This window comes from Phyllostomus discolor, chromosome 8 (assembly GCF_004126475.2).
Source record: "Phyllostomus discolor isolate MPI-MPIP mPhyDis1 chromosome 8, mPhyDis1.pri.v3, whole genome shotgun sequence".
Classification (NCBI taxonomy): domain Eukaryota; kingdom Metazoa; phylum Chordata; class Mammalia; order Chiroptera; family Phyllostomidae; genus Phyllostomus; species Phyllostomus discolor.
In genome coordinates this window covers 36,964,142-36,975,476 of record NC_040910.2, presented here as the reverse complement: position 1 = coordinate 36,975,476, position 11,335 = coordinate 36,964,142, and the positions used below count along the sequence as shown (strand labels likewise).

Here is an 11,335-nt window from a genome sequence, read left to right as displayed (position 1 = left end):
GGGCACCTGCCAACACCGCTGTCCCAAACCAGAACCCTGGAAGTGGGCTGGCAAGGTTCAGTAAGAAAGGTGCAGGGGGTCACTGCCTCTGAAATGTGCAACTGAGGAACCCCAGTGTGCTGAGCTGTAAGGTGGGGCCTTCCCAGCTCGCCCTTCTGCAGCTGATGGGGCTTCATGTACGAAGGCTACTTTGGAGTGCAGGGTCACCTGGGTAGAACCACTGGCCCTGACCACAGTGAGGGTCCACTCTACACCCCCAGGTAAGTGACCCCAACTTTGTTTTCTGTATTTTAAGTGGCAGGAGGAGGCTGGGAGGGGTGAGAGTCTACACCCCCACTCCCAGGGACTGTTACCTGCCTCAAGAAGAATGTTCCACCTTGGCTGGGAGGGGCTCCCATGTTAGCCCCCCATAAAACTCCATGGGGTAAGTGGTATCATCATCCCCCTTAATAGAAAGGGAAATTGAGTCCCAGAGTGGAACTCCCTGGCCCAAGGCTGCCAAACTCACTCAGCCCTGGGTAGGGGCTCAGGGGTGCTGGGAGGTCGGTGGGTGCTTCCCCAGGCACAGCACTCTCATGTCCCTTCACTTCCCGGGCCTGTGGAGGCCGCTGCCATGAAGTCCCTCCGCCTACACATGGTACCCCTGCCCCCCTGAAGAACTCGGGAGCTCTGAAGACATTGCTTGATTTCAGACCCCATGTGTGTGTTTCTGCAGCTGCTTTGACAAATCACCAAAACTTTGTGGCTTAAACCACACACATTTACTCTCTAACAGTTCTGAGATCAGGAGCCTTACATAAGTCTCACGGGCTAACCCAGGGGTGAACAGGACTGGTCCTTCCAGAGGCTCCAGGGAGAACCATTTCTGACCTCTTCCAGCTTCCAGAAGGGCCACATTCCTGGCTCGTGGCCCCTTCTTCCGTCCTCACAGCCAGTAGCGCAGCCTCTTCCACCTCTGACTCTGACCCTCCTCTCTCTTAAGAGGACCTGGTGATGACACCAGGCCCCCTGGAAATCCAGGGTCATCCCCATCTCAGGCCTTGACTTAATCCTACCTGCAGAGTCCCTTTGCCTTGTGACACCATCAGGACCTGTCACCCCATAGGATGTCCATGTTGCCCTCTCTCTGGCCCCCCTCGCTACCCCTGGTTCCCCCACTCCTTGCTGCCTCAACACTCCAATGGGTTCCCACTGCTGAGCCTCTGACAGGCTGTGTCCCGGCCTGGGGTGCCCTTCTCAGGCCTTCTGGTGACCACATGGCTGAATCCTGTTTCTAGGCCAGGAGGTGCATTGCTGGGGACTCTTCACTACCCAGCTCATGACTGGACACCTCCAGCCCCTGCCCAGCTGAGTGTCCACCCCCCTGTCAGACTCAGATGAGGGCCGGGCCACTTTTGTGGGGTTTCTTGCAGGTTCCCCAGAGCCCTGCACACAGCAGGCACTCAATGCTTGTGAAATGAATGAGTGACCAGGCGTTATGGCTTGGCCACAGCCTGGGTGGCCTCCAGCCTCTGGTCCCTAGCCGCCTGCCCAGGTGTCTTCTGGAATCTCACCTAGCTGGTCTTCACAGCCCCTCAGGGCCTCAGGGACCATGATAGGCAGGAAGTGGGTGGATAGGTGGTGCCACCTGGTCTGGCCACTGCATTGTGGGGCACCCTGCTTGTCCAGTGCCATGGTGACACCAGCAAAGTGAAGCATAGGTGTTGTAGCTGTTCTCAGTGGGTTCCTGGAACCTGCCGTGGGCAGTGTAGACCCATTGCAGGGGCCGGGCATGTGAGGTGGCCGCTAGAGCCCCATTTCCCGCCAGCGTCTGCCCACCACCTGCCACCCCCACCATGCACCAGTGGTTTATGGTCACGGAGAAGCTGATGTGCGCACCCTTGAGTGCCTTGATGCCCATGCAGATGGAGCAGATTTCAATAGTGCCTGCTGGGAGGGGCTCGGTCAGGGCCCTTGGCCATCATCTCCCCGTGTGCTCCCATTCATTCATCCACCCATTCAACACCAGGCACCACCTCTGTGTCTGGCTCTGCTGGGTGTGGGGACACACTGGGGGCCACACAAGCCATCAGGAGCTGTCCCAAGGATGTGGCCCTGACAGAGCAGCTGTGGGGCTTCCCTGGGTTCTCACTGCCTTTGCCATGTCTGGCCCTGACAGTGCAGCCAGCTGCAGCTACATGATTCTGCTGAGATGAAACTCCCGAAGGGAGGCACTGCCCAGGCAAAGGTCTGGGGTGGGACATGGGATATTTATAGCAAAGTGCATTCAACTTGATAGCTGCTAACACTGCTTGAGTGCCAACTGTATGCCAAGCACTGTACCCCACCAAGCCCACACAGCAGCTACGGATGAGAGGTGCTGACTGTGCCCACTTCCCAGAGAGGGAAACTGAGGTCTGGAAAGGAGCAGAGCCGGCTTCAGGCCCCATCCATCCACCTGTAGGTGACCCTGGGTGATTTCTGCCTGGCTTTGAGCCAGTGTTTCCTGTCCAGCAAAGCAGGACTTTGGGACAAACCGCCACCCATACCCTCAGCCCCACCCGTGCACTGAGGTCTAATCTGGAGTCAAGGCTGTGCCCTTTGGTCTTCAGTCTGGACTTGGATGCCTGAGACAACAAGGAGCTCACCCCATCCCCATAGTGCCTTGCACCTGCTGCTTCCTCAGCCAGGCCCCTGGCTCCTCTTGTGTGTGGTCAGCTCCTTCTCTCCATGAGGCTCAACTCAAGCCTGTCTCCTTGGAGAGACCACCCCCCGTCACATCTTGTACATTGCCTTGTTGTCATTCTCTCTGTACCCCATGTGGTCCTCTCTGAAATTATATTACTTGTTCATGTGCTTAACTGTTTTACCCTTTGCTCTGGAACCCCATGAGGGTGAGCTCTCCTGGTGCCCAGCACAGCATACAAGAATTTATTTTTGTTCTTTTTATTTAAGATTTTATTTACATTTTTTGAGAGAGGGGAGGGGAGGGATAAAGGGAGAGAGAGAGAAACTTCAATGTGAGAGAGATGCATGGTTGCCCCTTGCATGCCCCCAAATAGGGACCTGGCCCACAACCCAGACATGTGCCCTGACTGGGAATTGAACTGGCGACCTTTTGGTTTGCAGGCCGATGCTCAACCCACTGAGCCACAACAGCCAAGGCAAGGTGCCCATTTAATTACCACTGAATTAATGAAGGATACAAGATCTCCAAGCCCAACCCACACAGAGCCGTTCATCATGTCACCCCATCACTGCCCAGATGGGGAAACCGAGGCTCAGAGAGAAGCAGCAACTATCAGGTCACCCAGCAGAGCCAGGCCTCACCCCCAGCCTGAGGCCACCCTGCCTGGCCGTGGACACCGTAAGTCAACCGACCCAGCCAGACCCCTGCTGTGGTCTTGGTCTGGTGAACCTAATGAGGGCCTTGGGATCCCTGGATAGAAGCAGCTAGGAAGGGCAGGGGTGATTATCTGCACCAATGGTGGTGGTTCAGGCAGTGGCCAGTAGTCAGCTCCATCGCCTAGCTCCTCCTGCCCAGACCTCAGAGTTGTGAGGAGACTGAGGCAGGCCCATGGGGTCACCAACCATCCTGGCCTCCCAAGGGTTCTCAGCTTCTTCCTCTTGGCCCCTGCATCTCCTCTTGCCTCATGCATTCCACAAATACTTGAGTGCCTATTGTTTACTGGATGGGGCAGCAGGGACAGTGACTCCACCTTGATGAGGTTCTTGGGCATCAAGGAGCCCTAGCAACACCAACCCCTGGCAGTGTGACCCTGGACAGGTCATTTCCCCTCTCTTCATAGGAAGTTCCGTAGGAAGAAATACAGGGGTCCCCAACCAGGCAGATCCTGAGTTTTGTTTTGCGTTGTGGGAGTTCTGAGCCCAGCTTGGCCCCATCGCATTATATAACTTCCTGGAGTCTCAGTTTCCCCTCTGTGAATGGTCCTAATGACCTCAAACTCAACGATTTTGCAGAGACTCTTCTCTCCTACTGAGCCAGTCCTGGAGCTGGGAGCTTCCTCTGTGAACATTTGCTTTGGTCCATTTTACAGTTGAGGAAAATGAGGCCCCAAAAGGGAAATGACTTGGCCATACAATCACAGGAGGCCCTGGGGCACTCCGTCGCTGAAAGAGGACCCGGCTCATCATTAAGATTACTGCTGCAGTTGTTATTGCCAGAACCTCCCTTCTTCTCAACCCCGTCACCCGGCAGCCCCCAGCGACTCACTGCCAGGGCTGTGGCACCAGCGGGTACCTTGCAGGGGGCCACTGGGGTCCACGCGCAGAAAAAAATGGGTGGAGGAGAAGAGGCGTTGCCAGCACACGTCGCCCTCTAGGTGTCCATAGCTGTGTGGCCTCCACAGCCCGCTTGGAGTCCCCCGCAGCGCCGGGAGCTAGTGCTTGTAGCGGCCATGCCAGGCCCAGCCACAGGCAGCTGCGCATGGCTTCGTCGCCCACTCTCTGCCTGCTCTTGCCTCTTGGAGCAAGTCACTGTGTTTGCAAATGCTGAGTTGGGGGCGGAGCGCCCGAATGGAACCTTCCCGCACGGGCCAATACGGAGCCTTGGTGTTGGGGACGTCAACTCAGGGGCAGGGCAACCGGGTGGGGCCAGAACAGGGTGGGCGCGGGGCAGGGGTGACCCGCTGGGCCTCAGAATGTGTTTGTCTTGCTCTGTGGGAACGGAGGTGCCTGTCTGAGTCACCGGGTTGGCCTGCAGGGGCTGCGGGGTGTAATCGTGAGAGAGGCGGGCCGCAGAGTTGGAGGGAGGCAGAGACAGAAACAGAGAGAGAGATGGGAGACAGACACAGAAAGAAACAGAGACAGAAACAAAGAGAGACACAGAGATTAAGACAGAGACAGAGTTAGAGACAGACTGAGGGACATTGACAAAGAGACTTGAGAGACAGAGACTGTGAGATTGAGGACGAGAAAGGATTGAGAGACATGGAAAGAGACAGAAATACAGATACTGCGAGACACAAAGAGAGGCTGAGAGAGAGCTTCAGTGAGAAACAGACTAAGCTGGAGAAATGGAGATTATGAGACACAGGGAGAGATGGCTAAGAGAGGCAGAGAAAGATACAGAGAGAGACAGATAGGGCGAGACAGAGGATAGTCGGACAGAGAGGCAGGGGAAAGGAGCTACTCAGGGGTCAGAGGCTGGGTTGGAATTCCTGGCCTGAGTGTTGTCTGCACTGGCCAGGCCCTGGATTGGGCATGCCCAGGTGGAACTTGTCTGCCCTCCAAACTGGAGCTTCCTGAGAGCCAGGTCCCTGGGCAGGAGGCTTCGCTGAGGGATGGGCATGGGGATGGGCAGGCGCAGACAAACATTTCGGGGACAGTGTGCACACAGGCATTTGGGCAGGTGGGTGGATGGAGTGTTGTGGGTGGGTGGAAAGACAGATGATGGGAGGATGGACTCCTGGGCATGTCTGTGGCCAGCAGGGTGACTGAGGCCGCACTCCATCCCCAGCATCTGGAACTGCTGTCCTAAGCATTAGGAGTGGGGTGGCCCTGTTTATAAGCACACCTGCTCATCATTTACAGCCACATCTGAGCCTCACTGGGAGCCACTCCATGCCGTGGGCCCTTAATGGTGAGTATAGTGAACCTCACAGACTCAGAACCAAGAGGCACCATTGATAGGTGGGGAAACTGAGGTCTGGGAGGGACAGCAACTTCCCCATGGACCCACACAGAACACATCCCAGGGTTCCAATCCCTGACCTTCTGCTCCCATCAGCCCAGTCCTACAGCCACAGCCCCAGGTGACACCTTTAAATGGCACCAGGGTGAAGAAAACATGACAAGCCTGTCTTAATGGAACATTGGAGGGATAACTGGTCCAACTGAAAGCTGTCTTGCCTTCCTGGTAGCTCTGGGAATTCTCGATCCTTCTTCCTGGCCTCAGGAGGGCCATGCAGAAGCTGTGGCAAATTTCTAAGCCCCAGGACCCCAGGCATGAGATGGGGTTAAGGTGCCCTTGTGGCCAGGGTCCAGCCCAGCCTATCTCGCCCTACTAGGGGCCCCAGGGCCAATATCTGAGGGACTTCTGTGTGTTCATCACCTCCCCAAGACTCAGTTCCTTCTCTGGAAAATAGGCCAGGAAATGGCTGGTGTGGCTCAGTTGGTTGGGCATAGTCCCACAGACAGAGAGGTCGCTGGTTCCATCCCCAGTCAGGGCACATGCCTGGGCTGTGGGCTTTGTACTCTGTCCTTTGTTGGAGGTGGTTACAGATGGCAACCAGTTGATGCTTTTCTCTCACATCGATGTTTCTCTCTCTTTCTCCCTCTCTTCCCCTCTCTCTAAAATAAAATAAGAAAAAGAAAATGGGCCAGGAAAGAGAAGGCTGGAAGGATGGAATAAGATACTCTACGGCCTTGCTGGGCAGAGGTATAGCACACAGACTTGGAATAACGTTCCACTTGCCAGCCAGCCAGAAACTTGGCCTTCCCTTCCTAGAGGGTTTTCATCCCGCTCCCCAACCCCAGGAAGGTAATTTTGGGCACCCTGTGCAATGGATAGGACCCACGTCTGGGAAGCTGATCCTGCCCCAGGTGTTGTTGGAGTTTAATAAAAGCTTCGTTGAAATTAATTTAAAAAAAAAAGAAATAGAATTCACACGCCACACGGTGTTTTCAGTACATGCAGGTTTTCACCACCCCTGTCTAGTTTCAGAATATTCCATCACCCCCAAACAAAACCCCTTCCTCATTAGCATCCACTCCCTACCCGCTCCCTCAGCCCCTGTCACCCACTAACCTACCTCCTGCCTGTGGATTTGCCTGTCCTGGACATGTCACATACATGGAATAACACACTGTGTGGTCTTTGGTGTCTGGCTTCTCTCACTGAGCATCGTGCTTTCAAGGTCCACCCATGTTGTAGTAAGTGCCAGTGCCTCGCCCCTTTCATGGCTGAGGGATATTCCAGTGCATGGATGTGGCACATTGTGTTTATCCATTGACCTGTTAACAGGCACTTGGTCATTTTTACCTTTTGGCTGTTGTATATCATGTTGTTGAGGACATGGTGTTGGCATGGACACATGTTTTAATTCTACCTAGGAGTAGAATTCCTGGATCATATGATTATTCTACAGTTAGCTTTTTGAAGAACATCCAGACTGTTTTCCACAGCACCTGCACCATTTTATACTCCCATCCACCATGCATGAGGGTTTCAGTGACTCCATATCCTCACCTGCACTGGTGGTTGTCAGTTGGATTATAGCCATCTTAGTGGGTAAAGCACAATGAATACCCTGTGCCTGGAGTCCCCAAATACAGATCTTTTTCTTGCCTTCCATCAGCAGTAGAATGGGTCATACTCTGCAGCAAATGCACACAAGGGAATACTATGTAGTCTCGAAAAAGAATAACCTCCTAAAACACACAACACTGACAACTCTCAGACATCATATTGAGTAAGCAGCCAGACACAAAAGAGATCTATTTCTGTGACATTCTAAAACAGGGAAACCAACGTATGGTGTGAGGCATCAGGGTGGGGGTGTCACCCTTGGAAGCAGTGACGGAGTTGGGCTTGAGGGGATTTTGGCAGCTGGGTTTTCATTGGAACACCTGTGTGTTCAATTTGTCAAAATGAATTGAACTGTATTCTTAATGTGTCCACTGCTTGCATTACACCTCAAAAAATACACACGTGTAATGCTTTTATGTGCAATAAGTGGATATTTGAGAGCGAGCCACAGGGATGGTGCTGCTTCCCCTGTAAGCACGTCAGATGCGTCTCCTAAAGGCATGGTCCTTTGTCATAACTCAGCTGCAATCTAATCACCATCCATGCTCAGATTTCCACCAGTGTCCCCATGGTGTCCTTGGATACCTCTTTTCCTGACCCCAAACCACAAAGGGCATTTGGTTTTCCTTTAGCCTCTGGAATCAGCTGAATAATGGCCCCCCCAAAATATTCCACATTCTAATCCCTGGAGCTTGTGAATTTTACCTTTTTTGCATCAAGAGTTTTGGCAGATGCAATTAAGATGTTCGGATGAGGAGATTATCCTAGTGGGCACTAAAAGCAGTCACAAGTACCCTTATGAGAGAGACAGAGGGAGATTTAACAGACACACAGGGAGAAGACAAGTGACAACAGAGGCAGAGCCTAGAAGGGTGCGGCCACAAACCCAGGGACCCCTCCAGAAGCTGAAAGAGGCAGGAAGGGCCCTCCCTTGGAGCCTTTGGAAGAAGTGCAACCCTGTCCACACCTTGAGTTTAGATTTCTGTCCTATGGAACCAGGAGACAATAAATTTCTGTTGTTTAAGGTACCAAGTTTGTTGTAATTTGTATCAGCAGCCCCAGGAATCAGATGCCATCTCCTTCCATCTAGAGATCCCCACCTTTTCTTGGCCTGTCAACAAGGACACTTCTGAAGTCTCATAAAGTGACCCACCATCCAAGTTCATCTGAATGTTTCGTGGCCCAATTTGGACAAAATGTTTGGGGTGCAATCCTGACATACACGAACAGTCTCTAAAACATGGCATGTCCCAGACTCCAACCTCTGGACACTGTATTCTCCACCTGATTACATCTACCTCCACCTGTCTCGTGTCTTACTGTTTTGCCAGTTTAAGTTTTACAGGGAAACTTGGTATCATCATGAGGAGAGGAAAGCTCGTGCTATACATTGACACATTGACTTTAAACAGAAATAAGTCCTGGCTGGTGTGGCTCAGTGAACTGAGCACCAGCCTGTGAACTGAAAGGTTGATGGTTTGATTCTCATCTAGGGCACATGTCTGGGTTGCGGGCCAGGTCCCCACTTAGGGGCATGTGAGAGGCAACTGATCGATGTATCTCTCACACATGGATGCTTTTCTCCCCCTCTCTTTCTTCTTCCCTTCCCCTTTCTCGAAAAAGAAATAAATAAAATCTTTAAAAAACTAAATAGAAACAAATGGAAAAACAGGTGACAAATTCTCAGATCAGTAGGTTCGCAGCCAGGGAGCTGAAACTTCCCATGTAGTAGCAGGACTGAAAGAATAGCTTTCTTGCTGCTAAGATCCAGGAATCTAGGTCTTGGAGAAATACTGGTTTAGGGCACCTGATGTTGAGTAGAATAAAAGGAAAGTGAAGCATAAGAGAAGATAAAAGAATTCAGGAGTCTTGGCTTTCAGCCCAGGTTCCTGGCTCTGCCAGACTTCTGGGGTGCGAGGGTGTGTCTCTAGGTCTATGGGAACTAGTCCCAGCTGATTTGGCAACCCCCAACCCAGAGTCAGGAAGGCAACCTCAGGTTTGAGTTAAGTGTGAGGTCAGTGCCCCTCAGGGCATTTTGGGGTGGGCTGGGACAAGTTGAGGATGCTGTCCTCTGCTGAAATGTTCCTGGCAGGTGATGTCACTGTGCTTCACAGTGCACACGTCCATGTGGGCAGTTGATCTGGAATGGGCTGTCAAGGGGTCTCCAGGTCAGAAGTCCGGCCGTTCCAGAGCCCAGGTTTGAACCCCACTCTGGGCTAGTGGGGATATTAAAGTACGAGCATAGGGGAACTGATGGCAACTTGAGCTGAGGCCCCTAGGTCCACTGTGGTGAGTCTCCTGAGCACTCCTCTAGCATCGTTTCTATATAAGCCAGCCTCACCTCACCTCTGCCTCAGCAGAGCACCTGGCTACATTTTCGCTGTTTGTAAACTGAACTGTAACGCCTGACCTGGTTTACCTGAGCTGTTCCCTCAGCCAAGCCATCTCTCTCAGGAGAGCTATTTTTACCGAAGGAAGTCTCTCCTGTGCCATCCCCCAAGTTAGGGACCCCTGTTGTTGAATTGGCAGCAGTGACCTTCGGTTGGTTGATGGTGGGCATGCCTTCCAGGTCTGATTCTAAAGCTTTAGCCCTGGAGGCCAGGGCTGGGAAGCTCCAGGCTCTAGGGAGTATCTTATTGCATTTGTTATCTCAGTTTGATATGTAGTTCACTCTTTCTGCCCATTCCACTCCTTAGGAGCTTGGGGACCAGTGGGTAAACTGAGGCCAGAGGAGCGGATGACTGTAATGTCCAGGGAAATGTCCCAAGCACATCGCCTGGGAGTCAGGCAGATCTGGGGTTTCATTCCAACTCTCTAATTTATGTTCACGCTGTATCTTTGGGCAACTTGATTGACTTCTCGGAACTCCAGCTTCCTCCACACTAAACTGGGGGTAGTAATAATTCTTGCTCCCAAAGATGTCGTTGGATTAAAGAAGATTTTTAACAGAAATCTCTAATAATGTCCTAATTATTATACAAGTATTCTTTAATTAAAACAAAAACAAGAACACCCCCCCCCCCCCCCAGGTTCTAGGTCCTCCGGAAGACAGTTACCTCACGTTGCCCAAACAACGTTCTGTCCCTCCCCCAGGGAAGAGCCAATCAGAAAGCTGCGCATGCCCTTGCGCCCCAGGGGCCCTGCTGCCCTCTGGGAGTTGTGGTTCCGAGCGCGGTTCTCTGGTAGCGTAGTCCCTTCGCAGCCGCCGTACGTCGTGAAACTACAACTCCCGGCAGGCGTGTGAGGCACCGGCGCGGAGCAGGCGGCTCGTAGGGTCCGCGTGCGGGCGGCATGTCCGCCCTACGCTGGGGCCGCGGGGCGGCGGGGCTCGGGTGGGCCTTGTGGCCGGCGGGCCGCCCTGGCCTCTTGGCCGAGGAAGGTAATGCGGGAGAGGCCAGGGGGCAACGCTGTGGCTGCTGCCACTCCTAACTCCCAGCACCCGGCCATGACCTTTCGGCCCTGGGATCTAGGTACCCTCGATCTTTGCCCTTTGCGGTTCTGGGGGACCCACTAACACGACCCCGCATTCACTCGTCCTTGGCGAACTCTTCTGACAGGGGTCGCAGGACACTTTGACCTTTGACTCCTGGTTTCCTTTGCTGCCTTCTGACCCCGTTTGCTATCTAAGGCTCTTGACGTTTGAACTCTCAGTACCTTTAGTTCGAGGAACATTTTATCCTTGATCCTTCACCTCAGTTTTCGTAGTGTGTGGGGTCCCCTTCAACTTTGATCCTTTGTTTTTTTTCCAGTCTGAGACCTGTGAACACTGACAGTCTCCGCTGATAATTTAGGATTTCTTTGCTTCTGGATCCTGCAGTATCTGTCCATGTGACCCACCCCCCACTCTGACTCACACACAGGCGCCCGACCCCCTTCAACCTCTCCTTCTCTCCCACAGGGGTCCTGGTTGGCATATGGGGCTGCAGAAGGAACTCATCTGCCAGACCTTGTGAACAAGACCGCCGGAGGGATTGGGGCCATGCAGAGCTGCTGGAGGGTGAGCTGCTTCAGTCTTGAGGCCTGAAGCCCCTTTCTCACTGTCCCCTCCTTGGGCTCTCCGCTAGGGGTCACCTCCCTGGTTCCTCA

At 53.2% G+C, this 11,335-nt stretch overlaps 2 protein-coding genes across 4 annotated transcripts in view; one reads left to right on the top strand and one right to left on the bottom strand.

The window, feature by feature from the left end:
• Positions 1–1,145: 1,145 nt before the first annotated feature.
• Positions 1,146–4,429, bottom strand: FGF22 (fibroblast growth factor 22). Its single transcript, XM_028521258.2, is given in 4 exon segments — positions 1,146–1,675; positions 1,677–1,926; positions 4,214–4,364; positions 4,366–4,429. Coding segments are annotated over 4 exon segments (621 nt in total). The 5' UTR covers position 4,429; the 3' UTR covers positions 1,146–1,518.
• A 6,046-nt stretch (positions 4,430–10,475) lies between these two features.
• POLRMT (RNA polymerase mitochondrial) overlaps positions 10,476–11,335 on the top strand; it is a 45,754-nt gene continuing 44,894 nt past the window's right edge. For all 3 annotated transcript variants that reach the window (XR_004904640.1, XM_036032084.1, XM_028520108.2), the window contains exons 1-2: positions 10,476–10,628; positions 11,148–11,246. Coding sequence is in view for 2 of the 3 variants with exons in the window: in XM_036032084.1 (XP_035887977.1) it covers positions 10,541–10,628; positions 11,148–11,246 (187 nt within the window). In the remaining variant the exon portion in view is untranslated. The remainder of the gene's footprint in view (positions 10,629–11,147; positions 11,247–11,335) is intronic.